General features: G+C 41.4%; 1 protein-coding gene across 1 annotated transcript in view; it reads right to left on the reverse strand.

Moving 5' to 3' along the window:
* The window catches only part of vps13b (vacuolar protein sorting 13 homolog B), a 299,690-nt gene that overhangs the window by 28,541 nt on the left and 247,591 nt on the right, over window positions 1–23,558 (reverse strand). The window contains exons 42-47 of the mRNA XM_085366137.1: window positions 23,097–23,290; window positions 21,307–21,488; window positions 20,730–20,950; window positions 20,515–20,646; window positions 14,926–15,087; window positions 572–727 (exon numbers count right to left, since the gene is read on the reverse strand). Coding sequence (XP_085222263.1) covers window positions 572–727; window positions 14,926–15,087; window positions 20,515–20,646; window positions 20,730–20,950; window positions 21,307–21,488; window positions 23,097–23,290 — 1,047 coding nt within the window. The remainder of the gene's footprint in view (window positions 1–571; window positions 728–14,925; window positions 15,088–20,514; window positions 20,647–20,729; window positions 20,951–21,306; window positions 21,489–23,096; window positions 23,291–23,558) is intronic.

Below are 23,558 nucleotides of genomic sequence, written 5' to 3' on the forward strand. Positions count from 1 at the left end.
CAACTACTAAATCATAACATACAAAAGCAGGGGAAAAAAAGGAGATTAAAAAGCACTCATCCTGAAATGAGTGCTGGGAAAAAAGCCAGGCTTTTGTGTCACATAGAAGAAATCAACAGGCGTAATGCAGCAAACATGTTCCTGCTTTCAGTATAAATGTTTAACAGGTTAGCAGTAAGATAATCTGCAGGATCCCTATATTCTTGATTATGTTGAGAACTCTGGTCCTGTTTTGTTACTGCGGTGTATCTGGGCCATAAATCATTGCTTGTCAATTATAAAGAGTCTTGCGTCTGGAATCTTCTACAAATTAAATCTGGGGGTTGGTAATGCTGTTCACCATCTTTCCTTTTATCGCTGCAGTTAATTATAAAGATCTGCTAAAATCTATTCACATTAACTCTGATCCAACGACAAGAAAAGTAAGATGTTTAACTTTCTGGAAGCCTTTGACCTTCATCGGAAAATACCCGCCATAACAACTACATGGCCAATGAGTAATATTTCTTTTATTTCAATCTTTACAAACAAAGAAGTCAGTAAAGGAGTAATTACTAAAAAGTGACAGTACCTGTTTCTGGACACCATTGAGCTGTATGACCTTGATGATGAGAGAGGCGGTGCGTCCTTTGTACTGAATGGTCCTAAGCAGAGTCCCTACGTTGTCCACGCTGAAGGCCTCTGACCAGCGCCAGTTCCCCCATCCTTCGATGCAGATGTGCAGCAGCTGGAGGACAGCACAGAGCAGAACATACACACAAAAACAGAGACAGAAGTTAGCAGACATCAGAGGTTAGCCTTCTTGCCCTTTATTTACCCCGATCAAAAGGCAAGTAAACAACAGGACTCTGTTTGGGAAATTCTGGTAGGGGGGGAAAAGAACAACAAAGTTCCTGTTTACTGTTGCCGAACAGGCCTGCTGCTGCTGGAAGCACAAATGGAAGGTCGCACACAATAAACTGGCTGGTGGAAAACAGCTGATGTGGAAGATTATTACAGCAGTGTGTGTAGTGACCAGATTGTTTGTGCGTGTGTACTTGTGCGGTTGAATGTGGAAGACTCTTTTCTCCACACATCTAAATAAGAGGCACATATTTTGGCCCCCAACCATTTGAGCTGCATATCCATCACTTCAGTGTGGAGCACATCCATGTGTGTGGTTGGTATAAACACACAGGCTCAGGATAACAGTAATAAACAGACGCTTTCCTTTCTTTTGACAGTCAAACAACTTTAGAGTGGTGACAATTTCCCCCCAACCATTTTCCCCATAATTCCTTAAACTGTGCGCCTCGACATGGTAGCAGGGCTAAAAATATGTAAAGAGGCAGCCCGAACAGTGCTGTTTTGCTTTCACCGATACACAAAATACACACTGCAATTAGCTGACTGGGTTTTAATTAATGCATGATGCAGTGATGCAGCATTTACTGGGTGCTGCCTCCACCTAAATCCACAAACATTCAGTACAAAAACCAAGTGGTCTGGCCAAATGCCCATCACACCTGTGCTGCAGTGAGGTTATTCACAGACCATCTGTCCACTTCTTATCTGATGTTGCTCAAAGCTGCATGATAAGGAAACTCCTTTGTCAAACAGTATGATTCTTCTCATGAGATTTTGGTCATAATACAGGAGCAGAATCATAAATACAGAAGGAGATCTAAAGCCTTCTCCCCTTCCCGAGGCAAGGGGGCTGACTTTCTACAGCACCGAAACTCTGTGTCAACCCTGCTGCCAGCACAACATCAAACTAGCAACAGTTGAAAAGGAAGGGGAGAAAACATGAGAAAGACAAAGCATGTCATGGGACTATCAAGACAGATGGGGCGGGGGCAAGCAGCAGAGTGAGATTCGGGGTCAGTGATCCCCCAGAGGAGTAGCGACCAGACTGAAACACTGAAAATTCGAACATTTACACTTTGGGTAGTTGCTTCAACATGCTGAACATTTACTCAATGTGTTTAAAGAAAAACAAATTACTCCTGAGGTCAAAGGGCACGGGGGGACCTTGGTCAAGACCTTATGTGCTTCTCAGCACTGCAGTCTTTTCTTAGTGTTTGAAGACAGATTTCTTTACAATAACATTCTTAATCAAACCCTGAATTCACTCTCTACAAGATCTGTCATCCTCGCTGTCAGCTGCGTGGAAATGAGTTACATTTCTGAGATCTCCTACTTGGTGCACGTACTCAGAGGGGTCTTAACAGCCAGGTGGCAGAGGTTAAGTTTAAGCCTTAAGGTGGAGAACTATATTACCGAACCAAGCCTTTACTACATTACACACAATTTCATAATCAAGCCCAGCTAAGAATATTGTGATCAGAGGAAAATTGAGAAATGAACTGTAATGTGTTTGGCATTCTACTCCCATGACTTAATACTGATACCTTTTCACTTCAAAGCTCACCTCAGGTCCTACAGATTAGAACTCAGTATTTATATTATAATACTTTCATTAGAGTAGACTGGTGACAATAACGGCCCAAACCTTGCAAATCTTGTGATGGTGAAGCCACTGGAGACCTCTGCCGTGCGTCAGCACCATGTGTGAGGATGGATTTGCAATTTCAACACTTCTCTCTGCTTTACCTTCTCTGTCCCTTCCTCCCCCGGTCTCTGTGCACTCTATCATGCCTGTGGCTCAACTTGACCTTTAAAGAAGAAGTCATAATAACATTTCTCCTCAGACTTCAAACAGTTACTGCTGCTTTTGTTTTAATTCATCATGTCTCTGACTCAAGCAGTAGAAGAAAAAAAAAACAGCAGTGACACATATGAACTGGATGTGTAAGGACAACAAGAATGAAAAATAAGAAGTTGTTTTGCCTCTCTGTGACGTATTCAACTGTTGTGACACAGAAAACCCAGCCAGCCACATGTGACCGATTTATACACACGGATTAAGCCTCGCCTTACACCAACAGTGTTCAACTGAATAGAGACTCAGCATTTATGGGGAAAAAAAGATTTTATTTAAGGCAAAAAATTTTTTTTATTAATCACACTGTTCTTTAATTAGTCAACTTAGCTTAATAATTTGATTGACTTTATGTATCGTTTTATATAGAATTTTATTGGTACACATACTGTAGGGAGCAAGGTGCAAAATAAAAGCAAAAGACGACTGTAACACGTGGAGATGACCCTAAATAGAGAAAGAGCTCATCTTTTATACTTTTTTTTCATATGAGTTGTGGCAACCCTAGGCATGTTGACAAACCATAACAACTGCTTTATACTTTGAAGATCTCTGACCTCACGAAACAAAATGATGACATACACCCCAGGGCTCGAAATGAGAGAAAAGCCCAGTGATGCAAACTGACAAGACAAGGCCGGTATGCCAAGGTGAAATAAACTGACAACTGAGTAAAAGTTAAAGGGTCATTGTTAATCCCCCCCCCGACATGTAACTGTCTCTTATATCTATGTCAACTCTACAAAATATCACACAAAAACCAGAGGTTGTGCTGTAGCCTGCAGTTAAATATGAATCTCATCTAGAAATAAATATTTTAACAAGAAACTCCAACACTCACTTTCAGCAGCTGGCCCGAAGCAGAAGATATTTTTTTTTGTCCAAAAACAACTGAAGACCCATTTATTATATTGTGATAATTCCCCAAGATGGGTATTGAGTGTGAAAGAAATGTGAAATTGAAATCTCACCCTCACTTCATTTCCCTTTAATCCTCAGGGGGAGAGTGTGATTATGGCTGATGATGGACACTGCTTCACTCCAGCACATTGGAAGGCTCCAACTATGCTAAAAGAGTGATCTTCATGGGAATAATTGAAAGTTTGTGGATGTTAACAAACTATTGCTATTTTCTGACAGCACTTTGATGTACTCTAAATATTCTGCCATGTGTCACTTATGGTGTGTAGATTTTAACCAAGGTAATGTCTTGTTTTTTTTTTTAGTTTCCAATAATAACTCTGGCTTCAAGTCACAACATAATCAAAATACAAGCAATTATCCAAATTCCTCAAATTTTATTTGACCTGATAGATAAATAAAACACTTTAAGTAAACATATTTTCTAGTCATTAAAATAATCAAACAATTACCTGTGTTGACTGTTTGGAAATTACTGTAAGTTAGTCATGTGTCTTTAGGTCTGACAGTACATCCCAGTTATATCAAAATGATGAGTGACATGTTTGTCCAAATATGCTAATATAACTTAGCAACCGATTATTCAGCTCGGCTCCATGGTGATGACTCATCTGACAGATATTAAAATAGGTTCAGTCACTCTTGCTTGAACTACATTAACTCTGTTTTTTACTCTGACATCTTTGATCATGCCGCTTAAATGTTTTTGTAACTGAGTTGTACTGGTCAAATATGGGTGTTTTGGATTTTTCCAAAATGACCACACTATTTGGTGATGTCTTACGATTTTTGGGAAGACTGAAACGGTCAGGCTTGGTGAAGCATTTTTGGGACATGACAATCTGACCATCTTCTGTTCGGTGTTTTCTTTTCTGCCTTTTTTGGAAACTTCAGTGACAGACTGGCTACTTGCTGTGTGGGATGTCACTGTTTCCCCATATATTAAAGCTGAAGTTTTATATGGTTTATAAATGATCACCTCACCACTGTTTACTTACTTTACCACATTCAAGAAAACAAAACAAAACAAAAACGAAGATAAAGCAATACATTCCATCCAAAAAATCCACAATGAGAAGTGCCAGTGCCTCTACACTGAACCGGACTTTCGGGTTAAATCTACACAGGATTCAACCAAAGTAAATATACAGTGAGGTCCAGTGATGTTCTACCAGGGCAAGCAAGGCAGGAGTGCTTGTCCGTTGAAATTTAAAAACATTTAAAATCACCGTCATTGTCAAAGTCTACAATCTAGAGACACCTGGAGACACAGAGACTGATATGGGCTTGTATGACTTCCAGAGGTATAACGCTACTAGACGTCTGATAAAAGTGTCAGGATCAACTGTTAAGTGTACAGGGCCATATTCTGTGCTCAGATTCATCCAAATGCTGCAAAACTGATCAGACAGCTCTTCACAGTGCAAATGGATAATGACCCAAAACTGCAAAAAAGACTCAAAAGTTTCTAAAGGCAGGGAAATTGAGTATTTTTCAATGGCCAAGTCAGTCACTCAATCTCAGTCCAGTAGAGCAAGATTTTACGTACTGAAGAGCTAAAGACAAAGAGACCAACAAACAGGCAGGAACTGAAGGCTGCCTAACTGAAGGCCTATCCAAGCATCTCAAGGGTGGAAACATCCCACCATATCCATGGTTGACAGACTTCAGGCAGTCACAAACCACAGTATTAAATCCAATCCTTATTTTTAAAATGACCTCAGTTCATCTGTTCTATTCATTTACTGGGGGATGATATGTAAAATATCAGTAAATTTTTTAGACATTTGAATTAATGAATGAATTCAAGCTGAATTTGGTTTTATAGTGAACCAGATGAGTATGGTAACATTAGCAAATATCTTGCGTTGAAGTAAATTCCCTAATGCTAAGTCAGTGCAAGTTCCTTTTCTGTTTTAATGCCACAGATGGCCTGCATAAAAAAGGCTTCAAAAACTTTAAAACAACAGGTCTTCACAGGCACTGTGCACCCACTAAACTTAATAACGGTGCTTTGACATATGTTTTCAAAACAAAGAGTTTGGTGAAATTATGACTAATCTGCAAGTAACAGAGAGAGTGGACAGAAGGATGAAATTAAAAACCACACATAATATCACTGAGACCAAGTATGGTCTTAATACAAGATCAACACCATGTAAACATTTTGAAATCACATCATCCACATTTTAGATTACCATGGAAACTAGATGCAGAAGCCAAACATATGACCAACACATTTAGTGGTGTTAACTTCTGAGAATTACCACCCCCAACTTGCTAAACTGTAAATTATACTCAATGAGTCAATCAAACCATCAGCCTCCCTAATGGGAACGATGTCATGTCTACTGCCCAGTTCATCGCTTAATCTTTTCCCAGGAGAAAATCATTACCAACAAACTTTCCTGTAAAAGACAGTAACAGATCTGTCAGTCACAGCCAAAGGACTGACTGTTAACTCCCTGGTAAACACAGACTCATTGCGTACTTCATATGGCAAACACTCAAGTGTCTGCTTTGATAATGTGGGTGTCAGGACCAACATAGGAATCAATGGCAAACACAAACGGTAAAACATACATAAAATCACTCTCTCTGAGAGAGATTTTTAGAGAGACATTCACATGAATGTGCACACAAAAACACCATATACCCTATGACCCATGCGCTACTCTAGACAGAATGACTCACTCTTGCCACTATAACCCCTATCTGTCTATTGTCCTCAACAGGAATGTGCTTGGGTGCACACAATACAAATTAAGTCTATGTCTGCAGCGGAGATGCAATTGGCATTCTTCGATGCTACACAGACATGCTGACAAAGCTGCAGTGGTCAATGGTTGTCTCCCCATTAATGCCATTCCTTTATTTCATCTCTCTCAGACTATAATAGGAGATTTGAGACATGTGGAGCAGAGGTATCAACACCAGTAGCTTTGCACACAAGGTTCTATAAAAGGCCTGAGGAAGCTGCGGCATGTCTTAGATGGCTGATTAAAATCATGTGAATTCAATGTCATGTGACAAAAGTTTAAAAATAGCTTGACAAGTCTCTGTAGTGCCTATCTTATTTAATATAATACAGACAGAGATGAAAAAAGAGGGATGTGGAACAGAGGCCCATCTTGTCTGGGGAAATTACTTTGGGACCAGGGAGCTAGCTGGCCACCTAACAAATGAGAAACAGGTTTCTATCCAGACAACAAAACAAAAGAATACGTATTACTTTGCCCTTTATAAAAAAAGAATATGTATTAAAAGAGAATTACCACAGCGAAAGACACAACAGCATCCATGCCAGGGCAGTGAGGGCTAACCCATGTAACATGAGGGAATTATGGTGGCTACACAGCTGTCTGTAATGCTTCTCTCCTCCTTGGCTCCCTCTTTCTGACAAAAGAAGCAAAGCAGCACAACATCAAAGCTCAGATTTGCAAGTCTAAGAAGCGGTTTGAGAGCTCGAAGAAGCTTCAGAGAAAAGACACTGTGTGGGTCCGTGGTTGACAGAAGGGACATTAAGAGATTTATGCTTGACTAACATACTTCAATAGTTTTCCCTTGGTTTTTTACTAAGGCATCTTAGACATGCAGGGCCTCAAGTCTCCAGGAGATGCAGACACGGCAAGTGCTTGAACCAAATGAAGAGAACTGACAAAAGGAGCTCTGTCTGAGAGGAGGATAAAAACCGCACAGCACTGGGATATGTAAGTCAACGTTTAAAAACCCTTAAGCAGGACATAAACCTCAGTGTCTATATACACTCACTGGCCACCTTATTACTTAAAACTGCCCATTATGATAAACATCTTATCAGCCAATCATGTGACAGCAACTCAAAGCATTTAGTCATGTAAACATGGTGAGGCCAACCTGCTGGTCTACTGCGATTTTCCCACACAACCAATTCTTGGGTTTACAGAGAAGGATCCAAAAAGAGAAAACATCCAGTGAGCGACGGTTCTCTGGGTGAAAAGAGGCCTTTCCGAGTCTCAGGGTCTTGAGTGATGTGTGTGAGGCCACTTGGATAAAACAGCCACGCAACCCAGTGGTGCTCCTGTGGGACTAGCCATAAAGCACCAGGTGCTGTCCATGGTGCTGAACCCAGAGCAGCACCAGAGGGACCTTAATAATCACAGTCTTCACCTGCACCTCCCCTATGGTCTGCTTTAGTAGAGAATCAAGAAGAAGGCTGGTTCAGGAGCATTAAGCACAGAAAGAGGGGCTAACTGAGGTCAACTCTTTTAGGACAGCTAACCTGTCTGGAGTGATGTCCTCAGGATTGAAGAGCATATTAATTGGATGACGTCCTACCATAGAGGCCACATAAAACCAATACTGTTAGTCGTACAAGTGCATTCAACCAAGGAGCTGATCAAAATAACAAAACTTAGTTTTAGTGCCATTTTGCACAATTACTGCATCCAAAATGTTCCATTTCTCTAGTGAAAAAGAAAAACGAACTGGGACTTGAGTGAGGAGGTTTCATTTGGTGTTTTGAGTGTAATACTAATTACCTTTTTGTTTAAGAGAAGGATTTAACGCTTCTGTAATGCTTTAAACAGCATTTTAGTGTAGATCAAAGATCAAAAGGCTTTTGATACACTGTCAACATTTTTAATGGTTTATATTCTTTATCAGTGTTTAACTCCACTGTCTTGTATCCTTTCCACACCTTATAAAAACATCAGCTGTGGTGAGGAACCCTATTCTGTACCTGAAATCACAGCACAATGGCGGCTGGTATATTTGTTAAAACTGGGATCCCAAGTGAAAAAACTCTGTCATCAACATGTGGCCCAAGGTAATCGAAACATACCAACGCGTTTTTCATGTGATGATCAGTCAGTAACGGTTCTGCTGCACAGAAAAGGGTTGCACGCCATTGCTTAAGAGCCTTTGTTGTCATTTCAAGGCCCAGGATTTGATGTAGAGGATGATATAATTGATATAATTTGTAAACTGCTAACACATTGGAATGTTAAAAAAGATTTACAACAGAGATTCCAGCAGCACAGTGCTCATCAACATGGTAATTAAATTAATGTCTTAATATCAGAGGAAAAGCTTCCTTTGGGACAGACTACACAGGCAGTAGAATTATACAAATATACAGTCTATACACAAAGAGTGTCATGAGAGACATTAGTCTACATGAGTGGAATCATAATAAAAAACTCCAAGAGTGTCAGTAAGAATGCAAAAACAGACTCCCCTAAATCCTTGCTTGAATTTGGAAGGAAGAACAGGAATGACATATACAAAGACAAAAAGAAAACATGTGGTGAAGGAGAAGTCCGTCTTCAATGTATTTCTCATGAAAATCTTGACTTTGGCAGCCGTGGTGTAGAGCTGATGAATGTAGTACTTTTTTTCAAGTTGAACGGAGACCAAAAGGTGGGTTGCAGAAAGCTGATAATGATTCCCCAGAATATATTCAAAGTAAGTGATTTCAAAAAATTACTGGCAACCACTGATTGCAGAAACATTTTTCTTTGTCTGTGCAATGTAACAGGGGCTGAGGTTGAGGTTCAACTTCTTGAGACATACCACTTTAATCACTAATCAAGTGTGCTCCCAACAAACAGTGCTGGGGATAAATGTTTCATCCCTCCAGTGACATTTCCTTAAAACAAACACTAACAAAAGCAAAACTTTCTCAACATAAAAAAGGCTTCTTGTCCTGCCTGAGAGTTTAAAAAGGAGCAAGAAGGGAAATGGGTTAGAGGAGATATGTATATGGGCCTACTGGATGCTGAGGCATAGAGCACTAATACGCACAGTAAACTGATATACCTTTGAGAATTATTAGACTTGTACACTGGAGGTCCAACTGTAGAAGAAACTGCTGGTGGGATGAAAAGGCAAAGGAAACTTGGAGGTAAAGTGTAAGATTTGTGGTCTGGAAGGAAATTTTTTAACCATTCAGGGAACATGAGATTACTAATCACCTTTGACCTTTAGGTGTAGTGATTAGTGTAGATGTAATTCCTTGTGGCATCTAGATACAAGTAAATCCCCAAAGAACTGTGTTAAGCTGCCTTAAAGGACGCAACAGTGAATTGCTGATGAAATGAGCAAAGTGTATATATGCATCATTATATTCACGAGTATGGATGCCATCCATACAGAGAAATTACAAGACGTTACAGCAATAGCGAGACAAAAAAACCCTTGCAATAAATAAACATACAAACTGGGAAAGTGCGTGAGTTTGGCTCGCATAGTGTCATGTTCAGTGTGGACCTGGCCAGGACTACCACAGAGTATGCACAAGCTGATCATCATGAAACCTGATAGTGTTAGTGAGCTGACATGGACGCACATGAATACATGTAAGAAACAGTATCTGTATATCCAAGCATACAAGTTAAAAGGATAACTTCCAGCCTGAAGAAGAAATGTTACAGCATGACACTGGTTTCAAACACACAAATGTTTAAAGCACCCTGGGGAGGAATTTCAAATCTACCATCACAAATAAAGGTGGACTAAAAAAGTATTATTGTTTTAGACAGAGGAATGTTTAGCAATGTGCTGCAACATCTCTTCTTGTGTAACTCAGTGTTACTAAATGGATAAACCTTTTCTCATAATTCAGTGTTCATCTCCAACTTTTTATTTTCTTCTCCTATTTATATTTTAAGGTAATGGCTACAAGCAAAAGTCAGTGTGAAAAGATTACCAAACACAGATCTAAGGATAGACAAAGAGTCAGGGTTGTCTTCAGGGATTAAGACGGAGAGCACTCCCTTTTCTTTTAGCTTCCTCACGCTCAGTCTGCAAGTGGGTGAACCTGAGCGGAGCTGAGATAACCCCTCAGGGTCAACTGCAGTTAAAGTGGCAATGTTGGATGAACAGCATGACTAAACCACTTCACTTGAGGGCAGTGTTTCTTAATCATTGAGTCTTGATAGATTCCAGCAAAACACCAGACACATTTTAAGGACGAGATTTGTTTCTTTTGAATGACGAGCAGCAAACAATGAACCCTTCTGAAAACTTAAAACACTTGTACAAAACTGCGACACATGAGCAACAGGGTTCACACACAGACAACTATTCATATATACATGTTCACACACAGCTTCCACTGATGTAACACTGCTCTCTCAATCTCCTCTGCCTCTCTTTCACACACACTCTCACCCAAAATACCACCCTGTCATGCCTGCTTCCAAAAACACGGCCAATCTCGCCGCAAACTAATAGTCCTGGGCTGCTATCTTCCGCACATTACCCCTGGGAACCGCACGCACGCACGGCCAACACAACACTGACACTTCCACACAAACACTAACACATGGAGCAACACCATACATCACAGACATACACAGACACACTAACACGCAAAGACATGCACTCAGAGACACTCTACTGTAGAAGCCTGCTCATGGAGTAAATCACAATTTATTCAAATAGGGAGTATTCCTTGTAGGCACTTAAAAAGTCCTTCTCAAATCCAGGGGGCTTTTTACGCCCCTCTCCCTGCTAACCACACTAACCACAGGGATTTCCATCAGCCAGGCTGTATCCTGTAACGAGCAGCCAGATATTTCAACCATCCACACCACACGCCAGAGCCTTGAAAAACAGCAGGGTGGGGATGGTGAGTGTGTTTGTGCGAAATATAAACTGTACGTAATTAGAGAAAGATCGTGTAGTTGTATGCATGACCATCCTGAAGGTTTTTAACAGATGTATTAATTTAACCGTATGTGTTCCTTTATCCGTTTCTCTCTCTATTACATGACACGCAGAACATAATGGTACACTGCATATAAAAATTAGGGAAATTATGTGTTTATAAACATTTTCGCATTGGCCGGGAAATGCTGGGGTGTGAAGGCATGCTAAGCTTGAAAGGGAGAGACTATACTGAGAAGCCTGACAGACTCCAGGCCTTAGGAAACATTTTATTACAGTGTGTATGTATGTGTGAGTCTGAGTGTCCACACATGGGTATGAATTTGCTCAAGTGTTTGGCGAGAGCGGGCTCTAAGGACGTGACTGCCTCAATCGACCCTTTTAATAAGTCTCATGGTTATGAATGACAGGAGAGATGGGGTGGTAGAGAAAGTGGAAGGGAGAGAAACAGAGGAGCAGTGAGAGGGAGTCTGACCTGAGCTTAGGTTCATGTTTCACTACGAAAACACACTACTTTAGTGTTCTTCGGAGAAAAGCGAGATACTCGAAGGTATGACAACACCGTATGAAGTGTACATTGGTTAGATGGCTCAAGATTACACACATTAAACACCTCTCGTTCGTACAGGAACAATATAAAGGAGATTGCGGCACTTTAAATATGCCTCGCTGTCTGAGTTCAAGCTGAAACAACAGCCTGTCTAATCATATAAATGGCCTTATTCCATCTCTGACTCTTTCTATGTGTATGAACTGGAGACAGGAAGGGAAGACTTCAGGTGCAGCAATGCACTCATGATAAATAGGGTTGCTTGTGCATCATCAACAGACAGAAAAGCGAAAGAGAAATGGGAAAGGTGGGAGGAACAGAACAGATAGTGAGCAGACATGTTTCTGGCGGTGCTGCCATTGTAGAGGAGTGTTGAGAGCATGGCTCATCTTTTGCCCCTGCTTCCATTTTTCCATGTCCTCTTGTTTTTCTCAAGTAGTGCTGTGCAATATCCCCTCTGACAACTCTGTGCTACTCTCTTTTTGAATTTTTCATATTTCCCAGGTGATCACTTCCACAATCTTTTTCTCTACCCATTCTCCTCTATTCAAGAAGACGTCATGTCTCGTGTGTTCTCAGGGGAGCTCGAGAGAGGAACAGGCATAGATTACTTTACAAAAGCATATTAGAAGCTGTGGCTTATGAGTGTGTGACTGCCTGGGGGACAATTCAACTGGGACACACACATCATACCAAAACCATGAGGACAGGTCAATGGCCTTGCTCACCGACATTCCCCTGGCCTCCCAGGAAAGACAATACTGCATGTACAGATACATAAAAACTGGGATAGTAGTTTGAGGGTTGATACACTGGATTGTAAAACTAAGTAAGGGCGCAATGATATTGTTAGGAGACTGGACAGAGTCAAATTAGACAGAAAGATGTGACCATGGATAATGTCAGCAAACTGAGTGGAACACAAAAGCAACTGTATGGACCAAATAGAAAGGAAGTGGAACAGCCACAAAACTGAAAAGTGCCAAGCCTTCATGAGTAGTTCCCTTCCAGAATCAACCATATCGACAACACCTACTGGGATGAGATGGAAACTAAAAGGACAAAGTTGCCTTCTAGCCAGACACAGGACAGACAGGGAGTCAGCACCAGGACCAACGAGCTTAGCCAGTATGGATGTGAACATCAGAACAGATGACTAACTTCAGGAGAAAAGGAAAGGGACAAGTACTAGTTGTGCATTTGGGATGAGAACGGCACAATGTCTAAGTGAGACCTACAAACAGTGTAGGAGCCAGAGACTGTGCAGGTATACTGATCTCATATAGGAATAAAGAGAGACCAGGACTGAGCCAGCAACAAGGGAATGATTGCTAACCTATGGCTCAGGGTGTGAGGCCTGGAATGGATTTTGGGTTGTGTTTGGTGGGTCCTTCCAGAGCATGGAAAGAAGAGACACAGAACTATGCATAGCATTAAAGTATAACCAGTATGAGTGAGGTAATTGTACCGTGGCTCCCAAGCTGCAAAGTGCTAATGGATATAATTTGAAAAGTTACAGCAACAGAACATGGTGATGACAGCGCATGAAAAAGTGGAGTGGAACTGATGTATAGCGTGGTTATTTAAAGTTAAATCAAAGTGATACGCCGTGCCTCAATGCTGAGCAGGGTTAGAGTATTTGTCAGCGTGGGGGAGGGTTAGGGGATGAATGAGAGAGGATTTGGTGGTAGGATGTTATAGCTAAACAATTTCCACATTGTATATGTATACTAACCCTATAACAGTAAAACTGGACACAGTTAAATGGGATACGCAGACAAGAGGACAGAAGATCTTGAGTTGAAGTCACGAGCAGACTGACAGATAGAGGAAAACTAGAAGATGATGGTTTGTGATGGTCAGAGTCGTTTTAGATGCTCCACGGCATCGTGGGACTTAAGCAAAACAGCAAAACCACTTACATCTCAGCCTGGAAACTGATTTGTAATAGTGAAATAAAACCCACTTCCAAGTAACCATTAAAGAAATACAACCCTTTTCCTTATCAGTGTCACTATTATTATAACCCCAAAATGTAATTAGGAGTGTTTGCTACAATTTGCTGAGGCGGACACATTGGCAAGCTTTTAATCGTCAAGCTCAAAGTTAGCTGAGTGTTTTTGGCAAAGCTGCACTATTTCTTATTTATCTAGTTTCACAAATCATGTTCATCTTGAGAACACATATTTCATATACCACAAACACATGATGGAATAACACATGACAGAACTATCTTGGAATCGCATTCTTCATCTATGATGACATTTGGCCCATTCGGACAATTTTTCATCCAAAATATCCTTGAAAATACCGAGGTCATTTTGACTCACTGCAGGAATTAAATGTGGTGTTTACTGTGCTGATATGCCAGATTGCCACTCACGCACTGCGTGTGTGTGCGTGCGTCTGTAAGCAAGAGTGAGGTAAGAGCACAGATTAACCATGGTCGATGATTAATACAACTTGACTTACTGACTTACTGCGAGCAATTATGGCCATGTCTTTTCTCAAGCTTGACTTTCTCACACTCGCTGTGGAACGCATGGGGGTCCTGAAACATGTGTGCACCAAACACACACATATGCCACAGATCGCCAGCCCACCCTCCACTCAACCTCAAAACCACAAAGGGTTAAATATAATCAATCTTCTTTAACAATGCTGTCAGGGCACTGTCTGAGAACACTGACAGAAACACACAGATACCCGCTGCACAATGATGTGTCTGGTGTGTGTGTATACACACCTCTTACAACTTTTGCACAGAAATTGTGTGTGAGCCATTCTTTTTACACATATGTACTGTACGTATGTATGCAGTATGTGTGTATTCAGGTGTCCATTTATATAAGGTTCAGAGTGTGTGTGCTCACTGTTTCCATAATTCTGCACAATGTTAACGCTCTGCGTTCCAAAGTAAATATCTTAATCATGTGTTCCTGTCTTTTATGACGACCGCTGATGTCCAAAAGATTTGTGTGCAGGAGCATGCATGTGTGCATGGCTCTATTCAAAATCAACCAAAACAAGTCTGTCGGTCATCAGACATTTCATTAAGTATGGGCTATGTATGCTTGCTCGGGTGTGCGTGTGCGCATGTTACCTGAGGGGATTTGTGGGATCTCCAGCTGTACTGGTGGCTATGGAGGCTGGCCAGGAGCACGTTCTCATCAGTGTCCACCTGACCAAAGCGCAGTGTCTCATGCGTATCATTACAAATAACATAGTGGCTGTAGAGCAGCTCCTCAGCCTCTGCGTTTCCATTCTGGCAGAAAAAAAGAGAGAGATGAGCGGATGAGGTGGGAAGACAAAGAAGAAAGGAGAAGGAAGAGGAAGGACATTTAAAAAAATGCATTTATTTTGGAAGTTTGCATTTGTTGTGGGTGTCAAAACACATATACATGTGTCAACAATGCATGCATTTATAGACTTAACAATGAAGAAGGAAATTAGTGATATTATCAGAGGAGACAACAACATTTTAAATGGGGAGTGGTTCATCATAGCCTGACAGGTATTCCAGCTGGACCAATCTGACCTCTGACCTCTCCAGGAGGCCCGTCACTTTATCAATCCCTTAAATTTTTAAAAATCCTTTTTTTGAACAGCTAAATGCTGCCAGTTTGCACCTCCTGGAAACTAAGTGGGCTGCTGTGTAGGCATTCCTGTTAGTAAGTATCATCCCTATACTGTGTGTGTGTTGGAGGAAACAATATGATGGAGTCTGGCCCACCTACAACACTGAACCACACAGAAATTCTTGCGAGTCATACAGGGATGCTGTCCACTCATACGTCACCTTGCATGCAAGAAGGGAGAGCTCACTGTCTGCTATTGAAAACAATGGTTTAACCAAGAGAGAGAGAGAGAGTGGGGTGTTTCTCCTGCATTCAGGAATTCAAGCACATTCAAAACAGCACAAACTATGGCTCTGAGCTGGATAGGGAACGCTTGGGTGCAAGGGTAAGCTTTACTTGAGTTCTTTCCAAAGGCTCTTAGGGCTCTGATGGGATCTCTTCTCCACACTCCTCCTTGATTCTTGACGCACATGAATGTAGTTCAGACAACTTCTCAATAACTCCTCAAGTACCCCAACAAAGAGGGACCTCAGCCTGCTGTATACTTTTAAATGGCTTGGGGGTGGGTGGGGGGGAGAGTGATGGTTGATGGTTAAAAGAGGCTGGCAGTAAAATCTCAGAGTTTCACTGCCAAGCACGTTCAGGGTCCTGGGGTTGTTGATGCTATTGAAAACGGATGGGAAAGTTTACACCATTAAAAGAACACTTGATGATAGATGTGTGTGTGAGAGAGGTAGAGAGAGCAAAATATAGATGGGACAGCTGCAGCAGTGGCTTTAAATCCATTTCCAGTTTTATAGTGGAACACTATCTGTGCTCCCTTTCCAATGTGACACTGCGATTTACAAACTTCCTGCTGCCATCTTAAGATGCCATTGCTAAGCCCGCTCTTTGAAGGTATCGTCTTTCTCCTCTGATTCACAAGGCAACGCGATACAGACATCAGAAAAGCTTCCTCCGGTAATCATATTCACTCGCTGACTGTCTCCGAGTTAAACGGACAAATATAAAGACAAAGATATTTAAACAGTCAACACGTATATCTTGTTAAAAAGCACAAGATGACAGCTTTTTCAAACATCGTCGACAGTATCAAAGGATCCAGTTTCCATAATCCACCCAGATACAATGACCTAGCTTTCGCAGAGCCTAACCCGGATCTGCACTGCACAATGGCTTACATATAAATAACAAGGTAACAATAAAATGTCTGGAAAACAGATTGTAAATAACGACACCCATTTAAAAGAAACACTCATGAAACAAGACACCTTTGAGGTGATAATGAAACCTGTAAAATGAACATAATGAAACACTTATCAGTTCTAAAATCACCAATATATTTCTGTACACATGACCAGAGCCTAAGAACCAGTAACATGATCTCTGAATCGTTTTCTTTCCGGCTACAAAGACAAGAAGAGAATCGTTCAAATATGGGAAGAACCCCCCCCCCAAAAAATGAACAGGGGGAAAATTCCTGTTGTTGTCTCAATTCCACATGTAACAGTCTGTGAATGTTCTGTGAGAAAGCAGAGTGTGTAAATACTACTGGGCTTTTGTGTGGCTTTCCACCAAAGCCACTTCCCTGGGGTTAGGGTCTGAGGGTTAGGGCAGAGCAAAGTCTCATGGTGGAGCTGGGGGCTGAGAATTGAAAATAGAGGGCCATGGGGCCTGAGGTTAGAGTGGTGGGGTGCTGAGGTTTGGGGCACATGGGACTACTGAGTGCAAAGACAAGAGGCAGAAATATGAAGAAAGATAATAAAAAAAATCATGTTTTCCTCATCTTTGGTTCCAAGCAACCAAAAGACTCCAGTACACCTCAGTCTCTTATCTCTTTTATATTAAGACAAAACTCAGTGAAGGCTCAACGGATGTTAGAGCCAACAGCAGCTCGGTTGGGGGTGGGGGGCGAAAGTAAGCCTGCTTACTTGGGGACATGCAGTATTTTGCAACAGCCATAACATACATTCATGTTGATATTAATGAGACGCTATTTGGCCTGTGGACTTGCGATTGCCAGAAATCCTTTGTGATGTTATTATGGAAACAAGAGCACTTCATTTACCATGACTACAACTGTGTATTATTACCGACTATTGCTAAATGAGTGAAAATCACAAACATATACTACACTCGAGTGCTATGCATCTGGAAGTACTCCAGCTGTTCTGGTTGCGGTGGTCTCCTATGACCACGTCTGGGTTATGAGGTTTCAATTGTAGCTGAAGAATCTTCTCTATGTTTCGATGCTAACCCTGCAGGCCACATCACAACAGGCCTGCCTGCCAGCCTTGACACAAGGAAACATGAAAATCACTGAAACAATTACACACATTAGGATACCTCCTTCTGCTGTAGAAGGTCAGACACTCTTAATATTTCTGACTCTTCCTGATTACACTTTAGCTTGGCTCACGTTTTTCCATACATGGACAATATGGGCAAAGAGAATTTCTATCAAATCAAATCTTATGTTATCTTAAAGAATCTTTCCCTACAGTGCAGGATTTCACCAGTCAGAGGGTTAATTGCACCCATAAGTGGTTCTGTCATCAAATACAAGACTTTCTTTCACTGGAAACCCCAAAAATGGAAACAATGCTCCATTATCAAGGAAGTTTTCAAATCTACTGAAGTGGACAAGAACTTTTTTTTTTTTCAAGAATCTGCCTTTCAAACTTGACCTCTGTTTACCCCCCTTACTCCAGAACTACTGTAGCCACATGCAGCACATTTGCCTTATAGTTACAGTGTTTTTCCCTTGTGTTCAGCAAAGTGGTGAAGGCTAGAGGTAGTTAAAAGGTTCTGTAGAAGTTACAAGGCTGCTGCTGTGTAGACCAATAAAGACAGCACAGCAAACTTAATCATTTAAGAATGAACGTGTAGATGCAGAGTTCAGTATTTGTATTTGACAAAGTCAATCTTTAAAGCCAACATTTATGTGAGTATGCATTGTAAAGCTCGGTTTGGGGGTTTAAGTCGCTGAGCCAAGATAGCATTCACACAGTCAGTATCAAATGAGGTGCGCCTGAGATCATAAGACCAACTAATAACCCAAGTAATCACGCTTGGCATGTTGGGTAAAGCCCAGCACGGATACCAACATGTCTGTAACACTCCAGTGAAGCTGCAATATGACCTTTCATTCTAATAAGACTAATGCTCTCAAGTCTTATTTATGACTAAAATACTCAGCAGAAATAGGGAACATTAACTAGCTTGTGTTAAATGATGCGATCATGAAGCCATGGGTCAAATATGACCAATAACCTAACACAGTCGGTTAAGCGCTTTCGATGAGTCAGTGATGCCCCTGAGTGAAAACAAAGGTATTAAAGCTGCTACACAGAACAATCATTTAATATTATGTTTCCTATATAGCATGCCTAATTTTATTTTATGCAGGTAAAAAAAAACACAGCTGTTCCTAGGAAAACAAGAACTATTATTTCTTTCACCTGGCAGTGAGTTTTTGCATGCATGTAAAACTATGAGAGTGCCTCATGTCTCCAGAGACCAGTATATGAGTCAGCACAGCGAAGCTGAGCAGAGCAATGATAGAACATACAAAGCCAGGGAAACCAGCATGTGTGTGTGTGGGTTTGTGTGCGTGTGGAATAGACAAGTGGGTGGAGGACTAGGGCCAGATGAAGTCTTGGCAGGTGTCACCACTCAAGTTTTACCATGTTTTAATGGGCATCACTTCACACACAAATATCCTGGCTACCAGAGGCAGTGCTGAGAGCTGGGAACTGAGAGATGACGAGGACCATAGAAGCACTAGAAGCCCAAGAACAGACACACTTAGTCAGAGTTTACAGCAAACAGAAAGGCAGTTCCATCCTGCAAATTTTATTACCACTGGCATCCAACCAAAACCATTCTCATGAAATCTACTTCGTTATTAGTTTGTTTAGCTGATACTCCATCTGGGACAAAGGCATAGTTTCTAAATGTACATGCATTTTCTAGAATTTCCTCTACAGACTGACTAGTCCCTGGCTCTAAATCAAATAACCCTAGGCTAATGTTAGAATCAAACATCAGGGGAAATCCCTTGTTAATGTAAATGTCTGAATGCACCAAACTGCTTAAATACACAAGTGAAAAAATCATCCTCCAACATGTTCTAACCAAAGCCATCGTATCACTAAATGTTACATCCTGGTAGGCTGTGGGAGTGTGTGGGCGTGGTGTTGTCTTCTCCCTCTCCTCCTCCTTCGTTCTGGCCCCTCCCTCTGCCCCTGCCTTCTCCTTTAGGTCACACCTGCTGCTCATCTGCTCTCGTTACAACCAATTACCCTCAGGGGTGATATAAGCTGGAGAAGAGCAGTGTGGAGGAGAAGGGAGAGGTTTCTGGTGGATTTCCTCTGTGCTGGTCAGAGTGTGCTACTGGCTTAGGTGTGGGACAGCCTGCTGCGTGTGGCCAGCCGTCTGGTGTGTGGCTCTTTGTGAGTAGTGTTTAACTGAGCAGTGATTGCCCATGAGTGACGGCGGCCTTCATTAGTTTGTGTGGCCTGCCTGGATATTGTTTGCTAGCAGCGTTGCTGTCTCTTTCTGTTGAAGCCTTATTGTTGCTTTCTTTGTTGAAGTGGTCATTACCACTTTGGGTTGACCTCCCTGATTTCTCATTAAAGCAGCGGTGCTGTCTCCTTTTGTTCTTGCCATTTGTATGATTATTGAGGTGTTTGCCTACAATAAAGATCTATTTTATGTTAAATACCTCTGCCTGGCGTTCTTTTCATTCCACCTGGATCTAACTGTTACTGTCCCCCACCCTCATCGCCTAGACTTTTAAGTGGGGACGTAACACTAATCCTTTGGTCGCAGCCACTTCCTCTTGCAGTGGTGAAATTTTGGCTATAAAAAGAAAATGTAACCTCTTTTGCTTTCAACATTAGCTTTAAGTACATTAGACGAGACACTGAATGATAACTTCTGCTTTAAGAACCCTCAGAATTACACAATATTTTTAATCACCAAAAGCAATATCAATAATCTATAATCGACAATTTAGCTGACTTTTTAATTGATTCTTATTTTATTCTTTGGAATATGTCTGTTATGCAGCTGAAATATCTGGTGTAGTATATGAGGAGTGTTGCAGTTACCTGTTGCCAGCTTTGCAGGGCAGTGTCTACAGTGTGGATGGCATACTGGCTGACATTAAGTGCCACTGGATCCACAAACACATTCACATCAAAAGAGGTGTTTTGGGGGCAACAGGTTGCTGTAGCCTGGGCCTGAAATACAAATGAATATCAACGTTTGGGGAAAAAAAAACTTTTGTAAAGACGGAAGAACTATGTAAAAAGCTGAGCTCAACCTGTAATAGACACGGCTGTAGAAGCTGAAGGTGTGTTAAGTTTCGGTACTCCAACAGCTTGCAATCTAGCTGAGAGGAAAAACTGAACTCCTGACAATGACGTGGTCCGTAGCTCCACTGTCGCAAGAAGACTCGTGGCTGCCGAGCACCTATCCCCATGAACTCTTGCTCTTGAGGTAACTTCCGGTCTGGCAGGAAGGGATGAAGCTGTCGAGATGGAGCTGGAGGAATGAGAAACATAATTTTTTTTACTTAATATACTGAAACAAGTAACAAAGATTAAACATAAAATGGATTAATGTAAATCAAATCCACATGTGAACAGATGTGAGTTTTAAACAAGAGGTCAATTAATTCCATTAAGCAAAAGGACACTTAAGCTGTCAATCAAACAGAGGGCTGCTAACAGATGATATCTGAGTGTACTTTACTGCTACCATGAGAGATCAAACACAGAACAAGAAAAGGTAGAGTTTTTTGGAAGTCAACTTCTCGAACACCTAGGTAATCCCTCTTACTAAACCCAATATACTTCAGACTTGGAAGAGATTTTGTTTTGATATATTACAAATCTTACCTGTACCCAGCTGTTCTAGGTGATGACAGAGGTGAACTTCCAGGTGTGCTAGTTGCAGGCACACACCCAGGGACGGGACGAACCAGGGTGCAAAACACGAGTCCACTCGGGTACAGGCTGCCAGTGCAATCGGAGAGACCAGCTGATCGCAGGGTAACTGGGACCCACACTCACTATCCGAACTGGAAGGGAAATGTTGATAGAGAAAGCCGACAATATTTACAAACGATCATTAAAGAGACTGCAATAAATGAGGAAAATTTTAAACTGACAGCGCCCTGTGAATATAAAATGATTCCATACGGAAATAATATCGAGAAAAATATCCTAATATATGACTGGGATTCAGTACTTGACAGTTTTAAAGAAAACAGTAAATGATTTTCTATCAAACTTTGTTTTTTTAAATAACAAAAGCAATGGCCCAGCTGTGAAATAATGGTCACAAAAAAAAAAGAAAAAAAAAGGAAAATCAATGGACTTATTAAAATAATCTGATTCTTATTAAGAGTGGAATGCTTTTGTGTTTGTGTACAAATTGTGTGACATCCATCTCAGGAAGCACACTGAGACCAGCCATACAGTTACTGAGAATTCAAAAAAAAGAAATGAAATAAGGTGAAATGTGAAAGATCTTCCTCGCTGTTAGGAACATTATTACACATGCAGTTTCCAGGAGAAGCCCTCCGTGGACATTAATTGCATGTCATGGTTGATGATGTTGAATGGAAGGTAATTGAAGTGAATGACCATTTGCTCTGTAATTTGCTGCTACCATGATCCACCATAAAAACTCCAGCAGGAAACGCTCAAGACCTGAAAAATGCTGGTGCAAGCAGAGCACTCCTTAAAAAGATAAGCATCATATGTTGACAATTTTCATTACTTCCAGTTGGCAGGGCAGCCAAGTTATTTTTCTGGTGGAAACTAAAGTAAGGCAGATGAAACGAGGGAGTAAGGAAAGGGGGATCAATTTTGATCAAAAAAGACAAATAATTTAAACATAAAGGAAATGTAGTGTTCGGAATATGATTGTAATGAAATACAGATGTATATTTTGCTTTACACAGTATCTGGTCCTGAAGATTTTTTCTGTTGCTTTTCTTACATGTTTTCTTATTCCTTGCTCTCTGTTTTGCTCGAGCTCTCTAAGCCACACAGAATGTGGGCTCGGCAACGCTCTTCCGCTAAAAGTTCCCTAAATCCCAGATGGAAGTAAATAAGGGGAGAGAAAAAGAAAAAAAGATTAAAAGAAGGAAGGAAAGAAAAAAGAACAAAAAGAAAAATCGATGAAGGTCGGAAGATGTAACAGTAATGAAAAGAGGAAGCAGTGGCAGGGAGTAAAAGCACGCTCTTTGGGGTGCTATAGTATCTTGCAAGCCTCGTCCAACTCATCCCATCCTAGCTCAACCCTGCCCAGCCCAGGCCAGGCCAGGCCTAAGAACTTATGAGCCAAAGGGGGCCTGACTACTCTCGCTTCCCGTGAGCTTCCCCTCGATTAGATACACTCAAGGTAAGCAGGAAGGAATCCGGATGGGCCCTGACAGGCACTTGGTGTGCTGGGAAATCTCATTAGGCCGATCTGAACGCCTTCCAAGCCCGCTCCCTGCTCCTGCACACCAGATGTGGGGCGAGGGATACATTCTACTTCTTTGTGCTCAGCAGCCTGGGTGCACTCTCCTTCTGTTTTTTCTCAAACAGGACGGCACACGGTCTGTAGGTTCACACACATACCAGTGTGTAGACATAAACACGCTCTCATATGGACAGTTAAAGCAAAATTTCCTCACCTCTGTTCATCTCCATCTCCATTATGATTGAGTACTATCCTCCACAGGTCTGAGGCCACCAGCTCCTTCTGCTGGTTGGTGAGGCTGAGGCTGGGCAACTGCAGCTGGCAGGCACAGCTCTCTGATAGGCTGAACTCCCGATATGGAACAAAGGTTTGCTGGAGCTCATCCCAGTACTCTAGACTGCATGGTACCTGAAAGCAAAGTAAGTAAAAAATATAGTAAATATATGTAATTATATATATATATATGTGTGTGTGTGTGTGTGTGTGTGTGTGTGTGTGTGTGTATCGTAGCGCTTGTAGAAATTGAGATTTCTGGAACTTTCTGGACTCTTTAATCATTCTTTGCTTCCTGTTGCCCCCATACAGCCAGCCTGCATGTACTACTCACAAATTAAAACTATCGCAGGTAGTTCAGAGCTTTGACAAAACTGTGAGGAAACACATTTCACAATGACAT

The sequence above is a fragment of the Diplotaxodon limnothrissa genome, linkage group LG11 (genome assembly GCF_057381915.1).
Source record: "Diplotaxodon limnothrissa isolate DT_005_m linkage group LG11, D_limnothrissa_male_GT1.1, whole genome shotgun sequence".
NCBI classification, from domain to species: Eukaryota; Metazoa; Chordata; class Actinopteri; order Cichliformes; family Cichlidae; genus Diplotaxodon; species Diplotaxodon limnothrissa.